General features: G+C 43.3%; 1 protein-coding gene across 1 annotated transcript in view; it reads left to right on the forward strand.

The window, feature by feature from the left end:
- Positions 1 to 745: 745 nt before the first annotated feature.
- Positions 746 to 17,254, forward strand: part of LOC126372754 (facilitated trehalose transporter Tret1) — a 70,509-nt gene continuing 54,000 nt past the window's right edge. The window contains exon 1 of the mRNA XM_050018627.1: positions 746 to 899. Coding sequence (XP_049874584.1) covers positions 849 to 899 — 51 coding nt within the window. The 5' untranslated portion in view covers positions 746 to 848. The remainder of the gene's footprint in view (positions 900 to 17,254) is intronic.

The raw sequence follows: 17,254 nt of genomic DNA on the forward strand, positions 1-17,254 counted from the left end.
CGTCATCTACGAAATAGGGATGAAAGTTGCATCATCCCTAAAGTTACATTACATTTCATAATACCATCAACAGTCTAGAATATTCGTCTTCTACATATAGGTACTTATTGCACTTTATTGTGGTATGCATAATTGTTTAAAAAACACCTAATAATAACTTTTTCAACTACAGCGGTTGATAACATTGAATTCTAAAGTTATCAGTTTAAAGTTCAGGTAGGTTGGGTTGTTAGGCATCCAAATAGATGCCTACGGTTTGTGTGGGCTTATTGAGACGGGTTCCGTATTCAATTGGAAGTAGGTTAAAAATATAATTTATTGGTTGGTAAGTAAAAATTTGTAATTATCGTTGGCTGTACCTAACCGACCCCAAAAAAGCTATTGCGTTCTAATATTTATAATTATGACGTCGTGACTTTCCGAAACCAAACTAACCAACAGCTAAAGATACCTACTTCCTCATTTATGGGCAAGAGACTTAATTATAAGATTTCAATTTCTCGTACTTCCACACCTGTCCAATCATTTCATTACACATTTGTAAGGATTTAACGGACTACCATTGGCAGAGAACCTTGAACTTTTTTGCCTCTATCCTATGGAATAATAATACCGACTTCCCTATCAAAAATAATATTTACCCCTCTTGCTAAGTATTGCACAAAATTTCAAAGCAAGCGGGACCCTAAGATAAATGACGTCACATAATAGGGGTCCGGGAGTAGTAGTTCCCACAGCGCATGCGCCAGTTCACTGGGGTGACAGTCGTAACTACACGCGGCCGATCGCAAATACAATCACGCATTCTATTTTCGAAATTCGAAAGTTTAATAGTTTTTTTGTGAAAAATGGCGGACAAACAAGAACCTGGAGAGACAATCGGCCTATTGGAAAATAAGGTAAGACTTAAGAAATAAATTATTTTCTTTTTTCATCATAATATAATGTCAGGCAAAGGTCATCTGTATAGGGGTTGTTTTGGACCGTAAGTGAAAGCTGTACGGTTCTGTTTAGAAGGGTGGAATAGCGCAGCAATTGGTAAAGTGCAGAGGTTATTTTGTGCAGGATTATTTATTTAACAGCAAGATTGTGGAAATTTAAAAAACAATCAGGCACAAGTAAAGTTTAAGTTCCTGAGAACTGAACTTAAGCGATGCAAAATACGTTCTTAAGATGATTTTCTACGATAAAATGATCGTGTTCTTAAATACAATAATTCAAATGCACTATTTAGTTACCTAATTTTAGGTTCTAAAGGTACCTATGTCCCATACCTTTTGTGTACTATTTACATTACCAACTACAATTGACGAAACTTGAAACTGAAATATAGTGTAAACTTACCCATAACCTGTCCATTTGTGACGTAAACAAACCAAGGCCTACGCGTACGTATTACAATATCGTTATAATATGGACTTTGCCTGAGATATATTTCTTATATTAGGCAAGAAAATACAGATACACAATAATAGACCTTGAATATACGTACTTAACTGATAATTTGGGTCAATGTAACTGTTGCTTATGCAGATTTTATTTGCTGGGACTGAAGAAAACCCGCGGTGCAAGTGAAGATCCGGTTTATTTGGCAAACCACATTAAAAATACAAAGTTAAAAAGTAAAATACAAGTAAAAAGCTTAGGTAAAAATTCGTAAATAATCGATGTAAAATCAGAGAAGTAGAGAAGAAGTGATTCGTGTCGTGTCCAATCAGATTCTTATTGGAAATCTTCGGTCCGGAACTAGCGGGCTGTGCGCGCATTACGTCGGCCAATCAGGAGCGCCGCGCCATGTATCCGCTCCTCGCGTCGCTCCCCGCGCCATGCCCCGCGTCGCTCCCCGCACCGCTCCCCGCGTCGCTCCTCCGTTTCGCGACGCAATTAGCGGGTCGTGCGTGAATTAAATTAGCCCGCGACCTCCTCTTCTCGGCTGTCCGTAACATCCTCCCCTCGGCGTAGATCTTCGCAGCCTTCTTTCACCGGGAGGACGGCGAGACGTCGTAGAGGTCGGCGGAATATCCCTCCTCTTGTTCGTACGTCAGCGACTCTGGTCAGTCCGTCGGGTCCTTGATGCAGTCGGATTACTTCACCTCGTGGCCAGATGTTCCTCGGCAGTACTGGATCAGTGATAATCACGACGTCACCAACTTTCAGGTCCGCTCCGCGCCCGCTCCGTGTGCCTCCACGTGGTATGAGTGTAGGTAGGTACTCCGTTAGCCATCGACGCCAAAACACGTCAGCCAGCGCCTGCGTGGCTCTCCAGGTCCTCCTGTCTACCTCCCTGCACGGCCCGGTAGTGGGTAGGCCGCCGGAGGTCCCCAGTAGGAAGTGATTCGGTGTTAGCGCCTCCATGTCTCCTGGTTCAACTGGCACGTGAGTGAGAGGGCGTGCGTTGACCGTGTACTCTGCCTCCGTGAGTAATGTGGCGAGTACTTCGTCCCTGGGGTAGCGCTCGTGTAGTGTGGCGACTAACGCTGTCTTAACCGAGCGTATTAGCCGCTCCCATGCTCCACCTTGATTCGGTGCCCCGGGTGCGATGTATTTCCAGTTCGTTCGTTGTAGTAGAGCGAAGTCCTTGAGTTGTGGACCCCACTCTCGCTGCGCTGCTCGCAGCTCTTCGTCCGCGCCATGAAAGTTCGTCCCATTATCGCTGTAGATTGTTACTGGCCACCCCCGCCGCGCCGCCATCCGCCGTAGGCACATAATAGCGGAATCCGTAGATAGCGACGGTGAGATCTCTATATGGACCGCTCGCGTAGTGAGACACGTAAACAGGGCGCCCCAGCGCTTTTCCTTATGTCGCCCGACCGTGACGTACATAGGGCCGAAAAAGTCGAGGCCCGTGTAGCTAAATGGCCTCGCGTGCGCTGCGAGTCTTTCGTAGGGCAGGTCTCCGTGAACTTGCGGTCTCGGTCTGGCTTTCTTCACTTTGCAGAGTTGACATGAATGCTCCACGGCTCGTACTGTAGGTCGTATACGTGTGATATAGAACTTCTGTTTCAGGTCGTTGACAACTTGCTCTCGGTTGGCGTGGTTCGCCGCCTTGTGTGCGTGCGCGACGAGTAGCCGGGTGAAAGCGTGGCGGCCGTCCATTATTAGCGGGCTTTTTGACTGCTCGCTTATTCTCGCCACGCCCACGCGACCGTGTAGTGTAAGTAAGCCTCTGTCGTCTATCCGTGGGTCGAGCTTACGCAGCGCGCTGTTCGGACGTAACTTCAAGTCCTTTTTCAGTCGTTCTATTTCGTCGGAGTACGAGTCCTCTTGCATTTTCTTATACCATAGCTCTTCTGCCTTTGTGATATGGGCGAGTTTCAGTGTTCGCGTTCGTTTCTTCATTTTATCGACGGCTAGTAAGACGTAGGCTGTCGCACGGACGAGTCTCTCGTAAGAGGAGAACCGACTTATGTCAGGTAGGTAGGCCGGCCCCTCGCTGTTGTCCGTGGCGCAGACTATCTCGTCTTGACCGTTGTCATTTTCCTCTTCGGTGCGTTCCGATGGCCACCTTTCTTCTTCTTCCCGGAGGAACGCCGGGCCAATGAACCATCTTTGGTCGGCTCGCACCTCGTAGTTAGGTCGTGTGGCGTCGTCGGCTACATTTAACTCGCTCGGTATCCATCTCCATTGTTCGATGTGCGTGAGGTTAGCGATCTCGCCTACGCGGTGAGCTACGTACGGTGTGTACTTGATGATGTCGTTGCGAATCCAGTGGAGAGCGGTCTTCGAGTCTGACCAGAGCACGATCCTGTCAGCCTTCTGTCTATGTTCTTCTTGTATACTGTGGGCGAGTCGTGCGCCTATGAGGCTGGCTTGCAGTTCCAGTCGCGGTATGCTCTGTGCCTTCACCGGTGCTACCTTAGCCTTTGCGCCGGCGAGCGTGATGATGACCTCTCCGTTTTCGTACTTGATTCGCCAGTACGCTACCGTGGCGTACGCTCTGTCGCTCGCGTCGTTAAATACGTGTAGCTGACGTTCCAGTACTCCCCTCGTTGGCGCATAGCAACGGGGCAGTTTAACTTCTCGCACGCTGTCGACCGCTCGTATCCATTTAGTGAAGTCCTCGGCGGCTTCTTCCGGCACTTGGTCATCCCATCCTATCCTCTGTTGTCTCCATAAGTCTTGCAGTAGGATTTTAGCCGTTATGGTGAGATGGCTTAGCAGTCCAAGTGGGTCGAAGATCGACATGACAGCGCTGAGGGCTTCGCGCTTAGTCGGCGGGCGTGCTGACGTCTTGACCTCCTCCGGTACCCTAGGCAGCGCGGTGTTGAACATTAGTTCATCTTTAGTGGCCTCCCATATTAGACCTAGAGTCTTGCCTTGATGACCAGCGGTTCCCATTTCCTTAGGTAGCTGCGCGCGGCGGTCCGGGGGTATGTCTCGTATGACGTCTTCATTACTCGAGTTCCAGCCGGCTAGTATGAACCCGGCTTGCTCGTGTACGTAGGTTACTTCGTGTACTGCTCGTCTTGCTTCCTCCTTGGTCGCGTAGCTCTCCACGAAGTCGTCCATGTAGTGGCTCTCTGTTATCGCTCGGAGGGCCACGGGGTGTGTCTCAGCGTGCGCGCGTGCGTTGTGGTTGCGCACACTGTGCGCTAGGAATGGTGAGCTCCGGGCGCCGAATATCATCGATGACATGACGTATTCCGTGGGTGGCTTCTTTCGTTCGTTACCTCTCCACAGGAACATTTGAGCCGGTCGATCTTCAGGGCGAATCTTTACTTGTAAAAACATCTCACGTATGTCGGCGGTGACGGCGACCTCTTTCTCCCGGAAGCGATAGAGAATTCCCGGTAAGGCTCGCAGTAAGTCGGGTCCATCTAGGAGGTGATCGTTCAGGCTCTCTCCTCTCGACTTGGCGGCTGCGTCGAAGACTAGGCGTACCTTCCCTGGCTTGTTAGGGTTCGTCACGGCGAAGTGAGGTAGGTACCATGACTTGTCGTTGTCTCTCTCGTCTCCGTTAGCTACTGCGGCGTATCCTTTCGTGAGTAGGTTCTCTATCTGGCTTGTGTAGGCTGCCTGGAATTCGGGGGACTGATCCATCTTCCTCTCGATAGTCCGCAGTCTCCTGAAAGCCATTTCATAGCTGGGCGGCATGACTACTTGCTCGTCTCTCCATGGCAGGCCCACTTGATATCTTCCGTTGACTCGTTCGATGGTTTTATTGAAGATGTCGATCGCTCTCTCTTCGGCCTTCCTCGGCTTCGTTATCAAGGCAATTCCTAGGGCGTCGACGTCGTAGTGTGTTTTGATGAGCGCGTTTAATTCCTCATCTTCATTAGCGAAGTTCCTCACGTCTTTTTCCGTCTTGGCGTGTACGTGGAGGACTAGTTGATCCTCCCCTCGGTACAAGCTCCGCGGCACCGTGCCATGTATCGTCCATCCCAGCTCGGTGCGTGATGCGATGGGCTCGTAGCGTTTGCCGATGAGGATTTCCTTCGAGATAATCAGATGCCAGTTGTCGGCGCCGATCAGTAGGCTCGGGCGCGCCGATTCGTAACTCATGTCATCGAGTGGTAGGTGCTTCAAGTGTTCGTATTCGACGAACTTCCTTTTCACCGTCTGGCTTCCGATCGTAAGTTGTTTCACCGTGTGGGCGGTGATGTCGTGAAACTGCTCTTCATGTTGGCCTCGTACTTCAATCTTGACGACACGACTTTGCGTCTCCTTTTGACTCGCTGTGGCCCCGTGTATGTGTAGCGGGCTCACATGTCCTCTGGCGCCGAGGTCGTTCGCTAGGCCTTCATCCATGAGCGTGATGGTAGCGCCTTCGTCTAGTAGCGCATACCTCTTCAATGACGGTCCTCCCGGTACGCGTATCTCCACCGGGCACACCTTCAATAACACCTTGACCGGGCCGCTTGTAGTGGCCGACGCGGACAAGACATTTTCCTCGTTTACTGGCGGTGACTTCGGTTGAGTAGCTGCGGCGGGCGACGTGTCCATATGCAACGTACTGTGGTGAGGTAAGAGACAGTTTTCTATTCCGCACCTCTTCGCTTTACATGTGAATCTCCTGTGCTTTCCGTTGATGCACTTGAAGCATATTTTCTCTTCTTTCACCTACTGCCATCGTTCGTTGACCGTCATCCTCTTGTATTTCTTACAATCGGGTACGTCGTGGTTGCCGCCGCAGCATAGACATCGTTTTGTGACGGCTTCCTTTTCTCTCTCGACGGTCGGTGCGGTGGGTGTTTCAGTGGTTGCGTAGACTTTCACGTCTTTACGTGGCCTTTCACGTGAAAACGACTTCTTTTCTTGATTGTTGAAAGTCTCCTTCAGCGACTGGGGCGATGTGGCGTATGAAAATCGCATCGCACGGTCGGCCTCACGTTCCAAAAATCTTGACAGCGTTGCTATCTCGGCTTCCGATGGGTCTCCGTGTTCGTAGGCGAAGTCATACCACCTAGACTTGAGATGTGGGCTTAGCTTCTCGATGACCTCTCGTGTGAGCATGGGGTTTCGGAGATATCCTCTTTCATCGACGCCACCTAATACGCATACGATGTTCTTCAACTTGACCGCGAGGGTGTTCAATTCGCCCGCGGACGTACCGGACTTAGGTAACTTCTTTATATCTTCCATCGCTCGTTCGATCAACATCTCTGGTCTTCCAAAACATTGCTCCAGTGTTCGCATAATCTCGTCGGGGCTAGTCGCCGAGTATAGCAGCGCGGCGACTGTCTCCTGTGCTTTCCCTCGTAGACAGTTCCGTAGCCGTGCGAGGTTCTCGTAGTCGGAATACTTGTACATCGTCGTAGAATCCCGCATGGCCGCCTTGAAGGGTAGCCATTCCGTCGCGGCGCCGCTGAACGTAGGCAGCTCGTGGGCTTGGCGGGGCACCGGACGTTTATTCACGATCTTTTCTAGCGCTTGTGCTATTCTATCGACCGTGTCCTCTTCTTTATTCGTCGCATGAAAGGTCGTACGTTGATTAGGAATAGGGCTAGGCGGGCGTAGTTCCGTCTCTTTCCCTCGTGCCTCTCGATTCCATCTTCCATCTCGCTCGCTCGCGTGCGCGTTTCTCGCGCAAAGAACAGGCTCCATACTGTGCTGAGGCGGGCGTCGTCCCTCCCCCCGCGGCTGGCTGTATTCCATTTCAATCAACCAGTCGTGGACGCGTTGCTGTTCCTCCGTGTGCGTTTCAGCGGCGATTTCCTGTTCATCGATTTGGCTTCCTCTTTCGCTTTCTTCCCTTATCATTGCGACGCTCCGTTCAAGTTTCGCCTTAACCTTAATGGCTTCTAGACGGAGTTCCTGCTGTTTCATTTCAGCTAATTGTATCTCCGCGTCGAGCTCGGCTTGTCTGATGCGCGCCGCCGTACTTGCTGTGGAGCGCATCGATCGCACGGAGCGGGTACTTGCTCTGACAGGCGGGACTTGCACCTGCCCCCCTTCCGTGGACGTGACGAGTCGTCGTTGCGGGACAACCGTGTTCGCGGACGCTGCCGACGTGCTGGCAGGCTGTTCATCGATGTGCATGGCTGACGTCGTGGTGCGCGGGAGCGCGGCCGTGTCTCTCTCGATGAGTACCATTGGCGCGGCGGAGGCGGGCGCGGACTTCTCTCTATCTTCAAAGGTCTTCTCTCTGACTTCAAAGGTGTTCTCTCTAGCTTCAAAGGTGTTCTCTCTAGCTTCGAAGGTCTTCTTGCTCCTCGTGATGGGCATTCTTCGGCGTAAGCCAGAAGCTACCGCAGCCTCGAAAAAGGCTATACGGCTAACTCGTAACCTCGAAAAAGGCTGTGCGAGTAGCGACTCCCGCTTCAAGGAGTCACTTTTCCGTCCTAACGGACGTATGATGTGCACACAGCCTCCCGTTGGCACCGTTAGGTGGACAAGACTGCGCTACCTTGTTGAAATTAGAAAGTTGAAACTAGAAGTTGAAATTAAAAATATATCGATGTTTTTATATCGATGTTAGACCAATCTTCAGTCTTGCGGTTCTTGATTGTTCCTCTTCCCTCTTCAGACTTCCTCTTCCCTCTTCTGACTTCCTCTTCTCTCTTGAGACTTCCTCTTCTTTTTTCCGTATTAAGAGTAGGCCTTCTTTCTTGAGAATTCGTCTTCGTTCTTGAGGGTTCGTCTTCTTTCTTGAGGATTCGTCTTCTTTCTTGAGGGTTCGTCTTCTTTCTTGAGGATTCAGGTTTCTTCGATCCGGCTCGAAGGACCACCGCTGTTGCTTATGCAGATTTTATTTGCTGGGACTGAAGAAAACCCGCGGTGCAAGTGAAGATCCGGTTTATTTGGCAAACCACATTAAAAATACAAAGTTAAAAAGTAAAATACAAGTAAAAAGCTTAGGTAAAAATTCGTAAATAATCGATGTAAAATCAGAGAAGTAGAGAAGAAGTGATTCGTGTCGTGTCCAATCAGATTCTTATTGGAAATCTTCGGTCCGGAACTAGCGGGCTGTGCGCGCATTACGTCGGCCAATCAGGAGCGCCGCGCCATGTATCCGCTCCTCGCGTCGCTCCCCGCGCCATGCCCCGCGTCGCTCCCCGCACCGCTCCCCGCGTCGCTCCTCCGTTTCGCGACGCAATTAGCGGGTCGTGCGTGAATTAAATTAGCCCGCGACCTCCTCTTCTCGGCTGTCCGTAACAGTAACTAACCCCATACAGCATTTGCCTTCTTCTAATATACATTTAACTTAGGCACCTACATTATAAGATTTGCAGTCAGTTTATAACGTCCGCTTAGAATTTGCCTTATCTGTATTAACAAACTGTTAATTTATTTTAACATTTCATAAGCTCACGACTAACCCCAATGGGATAGTCTTACATGTCGTGGTTACATGTCGTTTCTGTAAAAGACCAAAAACATATACAAAAACATAAATTTTATGATAACTAATGGTTAATAATTTCTCCACTGTTTACAAATATATATAATTAAAAAAAAAATCTCGTTGATGTCTTTTATACGAAGGATAGTATTGCAATAATCTTTTATTCGATTAAGTATCATTCAATTTCGGGAATAATGCAATTTTCATCAAAATCGGTTTAGTAGTTTGAAATGTAATGAAATGAAATTTCATGTTAGTCATTATGTCATATAATGGGACGACGCTTTAACCGTTTTATCGACATCTTTATGCAACCCAACTCCTAAATACCTACTTAAGTACAAAAGGAGATAGTAGGTAGCTACTTTGCTTGTAAGATAAATAGTTTACGAAGTTCGACACGCATACCTTTTCCTATCTTATCGTAAATGTCACTTAGGCGTCAAAACGCCGCAAAAAGCTTTCGAAATAAGTATTTGGAAGTCATTATAAAGGGAAACCCGTTGCTGTCTTGTGATAAAAATCACATAAGGACCGTATCGAGTAAATTTTATTTTTAAAACAAAAGAAAGCAAACAATAACCGTCATTTATGTTTTATTATTCAAAAAGAAATCAACATTCAAAATCATTTAAAACTAGATAGGTGAGTATAAAAATAGCTACTTAGTTGTTTATGAATTAAACCAAGCATTCTCTTATATGTATAGGTATGTTCATGATGATATTATAATTGTTATTCACATTCACATGATATATAAAACTACAAATGATACAAAACGTTTATACCTACTCTGATAATTGACCTAAAATAACCTTTACAATATGCAAGTGATGAGTGCAGTATACAATCAATCGGTCTAAATTAACATCAATTTCACTCAGACAGATTGATGTCCTTTGAACAATGCAGTAAAATCTTCTTGACCTGTAAAATATTTACTTACTCAATGTTTTTATTTTAATAACAACTGGCCACGTAACATAAAGAAAATAAAACATTAGCCTTTTGCCATTGAGTGATTATTAAAAAGTAAATAAAAAAACAAATTGCAAATGGCATTCTTTCAGGTTTTTCGAATGAATCAGCCAGATCGATAATTAATTAAGTATAATCTTATTTCTTGTTTGCAATATCGAAACTTTTATTTATTCATAAATGTAAATTGAAGGCATGTCACAAAACTAGAAATTCTTAATTAAAGCACACTAATTAAACTAAACTTTACAAAAAAAAGTTTTCATCTCGAGCTCGCCCGTGCTTCGGTAGGCACGTTAAGCCGTTGGTCCCGCCTGCATTAGCAGTCGTTAATAACCATCAATCCGCACTGGGCCCGCGTGATGGTTTAAGGCCCGATCTCCCTATCCATCCATAGAGAAGGCCCGTGCCCCAGCAGTGGGGACGTTAATGGGCTGATGATGATGATGAATTAAACTAAACTTAAAACAATCTAGAAATTCTTGTTTAATTCCTATTTTATATCGTTTCATGACCGTATGTCACCATAAGCTACATCAACTTCTTCATTACTGTCCTATTCCAACAAATTACAGTCGACTTACTAACCTTGTGACGTCAAACTCAAATAGTAACTTACGAATTTGATGGCGTCTATCTATACTACGCCAAGGGCTTATGGGTAATTCTCACCAAATCTCGAAATTCCAGTCCTGTGAGTTTATCAGAAAAACTAATCGACAGAAAAGGGATATTATTTTTTCTTTGAAAAGTATATCATTGCTGCTAACTATGGATATTACAAAATGTGACCCAATGAGAACAAATTTTATTTTTTTTATATAAATATATCTTTGTAAATCATTCCCTCACTATGTCCCACACTCCCGATTATAATATATTCAAGTGAATAAAATCAACTAAATTATAATATAACTGATTGCAAGTTGAATTAAACTATTAAAATATAATACATCTTCATTTATCTACTGCCATTTATAATAAAAAGTTAATAAAAGGGGGTACAATTTATTGTAATACTTGTGTCCCATGATTGGTAATCATTCCCTCACACATCAACCGACAGTCGATTTATAATCATACTTTTAATGATTTTGGAACTCTACCATTAGTTTTTGATAGTTGACAACACTGTCAATGTTTCAAAATGCCGATTTCACCTGGTGCGTGTATGACTTTCTCTTGCGAAAAGCTTTAGCAAATTTATTTCAAAGTCTACTTTTTTTAACGTCATTACTCCACAATCAATAAAAATAAGAGGTAAGTAATAATCTAAGTTTTAATTATACAGAAATGTTTGGTATTGGGAGTAGTTTACTAAAACAAAGTCGCATGCCTAAAAGTAAGGGTATGTTTACGAGATCGTTTCGTTTTTCTTTGATTTTGTCATTCCCTCACCATCATTCCCTCATGAAAATGTATGGTGAGGGAATGACGATTTATGAGGGAATGATTTGTCTACTTGAGTTTTCTTTCGCTAACTTTCTTGCTAACCTAATTTTCGCATTGCTTTGTTGCTTTAGAGAAAATAACTGCAAATAGAAAGAAGTTGTCCATGGAAGAAGCTCAATTAAGAAAGAAAGAGTATGATAGAAAGCGCAGAGAGAAAATGAAATCCGACCCCGAAGGCTTAGAAAAACTTCGGCCAAAAGAAAAACTTAAGTACTTTTTTTCTGGGGCCTACTATATTATACATATCAAGTTAGATTAATACTATGAAATTGTTGAAAAAAAACATTTAATTTACAACATTTTTTTTCACAATGTTGTGTCGACCGAATTTCGAGATTTGGTGAGAATTACCCTTATATATCCGCCTACGCTACGAAACGCCTACGACTTTTGAAAGGTCATATTGCTACGCAGTTTGTGCAAGGGACTTCCTGAAATTCAGTTGACGCCTCAAGGACCCTTCGAAGGTAAATGGGAAGGACGTCTCATTGAGTGTTTGCCTTTGGAATTTTCCCGAACAGAACGCGAAGAAATCTTATAATTTTATTTAATAAGTATTTACTTAATTTTTAATCTTGTGTAATGTTTAAATATGCTTGTTGTAGGTAGATAAATGTTCACCATAGGTGGTACCTATTAGATACGCGAATTTTGTACTGCCGTAAATTATAACACAGCTTTATTAATTTATTTAACCAATGATAACAGGTGGAACATTACATGCAGTTCGACCGTCTTTCTACTTGCGCCGACTTGCAGGATTTAGACGTGATTTAGATTCTTACAATGTAAGAATAAATACAATGTATTTATTTATCTATTTATTTACTAGGCTCACGATCTGGAGGTCCGGGTTCGATTCCTAATGATGACATTGTCGAAATCTCCTTGTGAGACTGCCGAGCAGTGGGACGTATAGGCTGTTTATGTTATGTATCTATTTATTTAAAAGTAATATTCATAATAGAGGATAACATCTAATAGTATGTAAGGTATTGTATCAGAAGATTGTTAAACGAATTATTATTTCTTAAACATTATTTGCGAAACGACACCTTTAAAAAAGTACTTAGTCGATTCGCACCGCGGTCCGAACCAATGCAGTCCGAAACGTCTAAAGATCCGGCTTATTACATTAATCTCTTGACTCGCAATCCTTCCATACCTATACTTAAGTAAGTAAGTACAAGTTGAGTGTATCAGTGTTAGTAAAGTGTCTACGGGTTATCAGACTGTAAACAGCAAACAAGCTCACAGCTTGACGCATTGACATCTGTCAATCTGTATTATAGAACTAGGGATCGTTTACACTGCGTTGATTCTACAATCAGTATAAAGTCACGCCCGTAGTAACTGATGGGGGTAGGTAGCATTCTCCCTAGCGTTAAGATAAGATATTTATTCCATTCCTGATGTTATTACAGAGGTCTTAAAAGCAGAGGAAAGTACAAACAGGAATCTTGTAAGGGCACTGCAACATAGGCAACACAAGTAGGTTTACTTAACTTAAAATGTAATACCTACCTACATAATGAAAATAAAAAAATCCGGAACCTGTCAAATCTTCACGTTAGGTAAGCGGACCCCGTGAAAAAACGGGATAATTCTAGGGAGATGATGATAATGAAAACAAAAAAAAACGAGAATAAAAATTATAATATACAACATAAGTATTTCATCTCAGCTTCGCCGTTACTTCTAAATGTAAGTAGGTAGGTACGGTCACGAGCATTAATATGTATATATTTTGGTACCATGTCACATTATCTTTTTTGACAAATTGATCTGTAAGTCTCACTAAATGTCAAATATGTTAGTGCGACAGAGTCCTAAAGTGGGTACATTATAATGCTCATGTCTGTACATCATGACTGATAACATAAAATATATCAAGGTTTATCACGTTTATCACCCACGCCCCTTCTAGAATATAAACATTGAACTAATTTGCCCACACACACCCATTCATTATTTCATTAGGTACCCATTAATTTGTTTTAAATTAATTTGAAAGGCTTATTTTAATACAATGGCACCTTGTTTTGCGATAGCGGTAAGTATGCCAAGCCCCCAAGAAATTACATTTATGGACATAATGTATTTTCTTATTATCAGATAACGAATGTATGATCCCTATTGATTTATTTAATGAAATCATTAAAGTAGACATACATGTCTTCACATATCTAAATATATATTAAAAGGAGAAACTGACTGACTGACATATCAACGCACAGCCTAAACGGCTACACGTAGGCACTTGAAATTTGGAAGGGACGTAGCTTAGGTACCGTAGAGGTGCACTAATAAAGGAATTCCCGCAATTTCTACGGGAACGGGAATTAGCGGAAAAATTCTTTTGTATGAAAAATCTAAACCACTTAAGATAGACGCTTGAAATTTGGCATGCAGGTACCTTAGTTAACTTAAAGCTTAGTTGCAACAGGATATTGCAAAATTCCCACGGGAACGGGAGTTAGCGGGAAAAAAATTGTATGAAAAAATCTAAACTGCATAAGTTAGATGCTTGAAATTTGATATGCACTCCCACACACACAAAGATCTCTTTTTTATGACACGCCACGCGGACGAAGTCGCGGGCAAAAGCTAGTTACCCATATTTTTGTCGTTGTTAACTTTTGTGGCTTTTTATTATGGCATGTCCTATTACATGTAATAGAGTTATTTTTCGTTTGGATTTATTATTTTAATAGCAATTACTCTTCTATCGTGTGGGTAGTGAGGTGAATTGAGGTTGGTACCTCATCAACCCTGGTGTCAGGGTTATTATTGAGCCGCCAAAGGCCCCTGACATGGCTCATGTAACGCTTACTCACTTACATCAGTAAGTAGTAACCGGGACCATCAACTTAACGTGCCTTACAAAGCACGGATCATCTTCCTTTCAGACACTCAGGTGATCAGCCTGTAATGTCCTAACCAAACTTGGGATCACAAAGATAATTTTTGTGATATGTCCCCACTGAGATTCGAATCCGGGACCTCCGGATCGTGACCTCAACGCTCAACCACTGGACCACAGAAGCCGTTACCACTGCAGAGCAATAGCTATTTCTGCTATATTGAAAGGAAACCTTTCAAGGTGGTGGATGATGTTTGAGCCACTTTTTCCTGCCCAAAAGTATACCTATTCTCCATACCACCTCCGGTTGATTAAGAGGAGGCCTGTGCCCAGCAATGGGACATAACATAACATAACATAACAAATACTTTATTGCACAAACAGGAAAAAAACAAAATACAATAAAGTATTTTATCTATCTATCTACAAAACAAAAGAGAAATAGAATTAGTACAATAGGCGGCCTTATTGCTAAGTAGCAATCTCTTCCAGGCAACCTTTAAGTATAGGAGATATTGAATATTAAGTAATATAGCGGGATAGTGCAGCATGGGAATTCTTGTGCATATAAAAATAAATACACTTTCGACTACATAAACTACATAATAATAATACACATAATTATAATTGTTATAATAAATAAATATTACTACTTAAACTACTACATATACTATGGAAGAAAAGGAGTAGATAGATTATGAAGATGAAGAGGAAATAGAGGTAAGGAAATGCGCCTTGACTTGACTTGCCGTTTAAAGGACTCCAATGACGAAGCTCTCCTAATGCTTAACATAATAATATGTATAGGATATTTATGTTATGTTAATATATTAAGGTATATTTAGTGGTCTGATTTTTAAATCTAGAATTCCATTTAGAAAGATAAGAGGGTTAGTGTACCTGCGGGTGTTAAGTCATTAGTTCTCGGGAGACTGTATATACTTACAGCGGTTGGTAACCGTTTAGCAAGTAGTTTCAGAATGACATGGTCAATTTAATACGTATTTTCAGCCTACAATATGCCATTGTTCTCCACAGAATCAACTATTTATTATAATTTCAATTTAAAACCATTGAGCATTTAGCCTAAGGCAACGAAGTAGTTTGAATTGCGAAAAATGTTTAAACGTGTGAAGTTGTTTAAGATAATCATCTCTGTTATTTCTATTTGTCATCATAATGGTCAACGTATTGGACTTCAATCAATACCAAACCTGGCTGCAACACGTTTTTCTGCTGCCTAAGACCGTAGAATAAAGAATAATAGCACGTGGAGAAAGGTAACTCCTCTCCCCGCACCAATTCGTATCGGGCGGTGACCTCACCCCCTCTGGGTATAACTTAAAATAAAAATAGCCGTAAACCGCTAAGGAGAAAGGGAGAGCGCGGACTACGTCTCACTCCCACTGACGCGTTAGGTATTCCTACCCTCTTTATCCCTCTGTGTTATGCCGGCTGATTTAAATTCACCCTATATATTATTACATATCTCACTTAAAGGTTGCCCGGAAGAGATTGCTACTTAACAATAAGGCCGCCTATTGTACTCTTTCTATGTCTCTTTCGTTTTGTATTTTAATTTCTTGTTTGTGCAATAAAGTATTTGTTAGGTTGTACACTAAGGATGAGAATCATCACTAATTTAAGAGCGACGCTCTTGTCGGTGTAGCATTCTCCACCCTTGTCTGTCAAAGACCAATTCCTTCACCTCCTTATAAGACAGGACGAGAATATTTACTCTATCATCATCATCAGCCCATTAATGTCCCCACTACTGGGGCACGGGCCTTCCCTATGGATGGATAGGGAGATCGGGCCTTAAACCACCACACGGGCCCAGTGCGGATTGATGGTTATTAACGACTGCTAATGCAGCCGTGACCAACGGCTCAAATTCGGCGGCAAATTAACTGTATATTCTCCGCTAATTAAGAGTAGATAGAGCGAGAATTCCGATCACGTTTTTGTCTTGGAACAGATAAACGGTCGTGTTAAGCAGTGGCTTAAGAACAGAGACGATTGTGCGATCAATCTCTATATTTAGCCGACAATGGGCAGTAATGTCTGCTGATGGGCTGCATCCGGCCAACCTGACTTCACATGCGGTCACTTGCGAACTCATTGTGTGTGTGTTACATAAGGACAGTGACCGGTTATTCGGGCGCTTATTTGCCGTCATAAAATGCTCTGAAACTATAGAAATATAATAAAAATAGTCAATCTTAGGTAATACACTTTATTTCCTCGGATTTCGATTACAAATACCATCTCAACCGCCTGCTTCTCACCCCGCACACAAAAAGCCATCTTTTCGTAACGTCACTTTTTTTTCTTTTTTTCACCACCACTAGTGTTGCCAAATAATTTTATATTAAATCAAAATAAAAACAATTAATAAGCATAATTCAATTAAGATTACGACAGAAACAATAACGTAACGGAAAAAAATGCGTATTTTTTTTTATTTAAAAGACACTGTGGTCTTGATTGTCATCTGCTTGCTTCTCAAACGGGGAGCGCCGCCGGTTCGATTCCCGGTACCGGACTTGCACTAATGAGTTCGTTCACACAATTGGCTCGGCTATTGTAGACGGCCATACGGCCCTCCCTCCACCTATCACGTTGGTTTCACAGAAAGCTCGGTGAATCGAGAGTACTTAGTTCATTTAGCTTTGTGATCTCTAGTTTGGTTAGGACAGTACAGGCTGATCACCTGATTGTCCGAAAGTAAGACGATCCGTGCTTCGGAAGGCACGTTGAGCCGTTGGTCCCGGTTACTACTTACCTTTGGCGGCTCAATAACCCTGATGGGTTGATGAGGTTGGTAATCCACCTCACAACCCACACGATAGAAGAAGATTTAGCGATGGATGTACCTCTGACTACCCCATTGGGATACAGTCGTGAGCTTATGTTATGTCGTGTTATTTTTATAATAAAAATCCTAGGGTTTTTAAGCTATCTGTTCTTGTCAAACCCGGTTTCCGGGTTTTTTCAAATTCAAATACAAAAATATCTTTATTCAGTAGGTAACATACGTAGTTACACTTTGAATCGTCAATTTTTACATAACGAACGTCTCATCCGCCTAAAACTACTGCAGCTTCTCACAACCTGTATAGCCGGGGAAAAGAAGCTGCAAGAAAAACCTCAGGGCACAGGGGTCAATACAAGCT

This window comes from Pectinophora gossypiella, chromosome 14 (genome assembly GCF_024362695.1).
Source record: "Pectinophora gossypiella chromosome 14, ilPecGoss1.1, whole genome shotgun sequence".
NCBI classification, from domain to species: domain Eukaryota; kingdom Metazoa; phylum Arthropoda; class Insecta; order Lepidoptera; family Gelechiidae; genus Pectinophora; species Pectinophora gossypiella.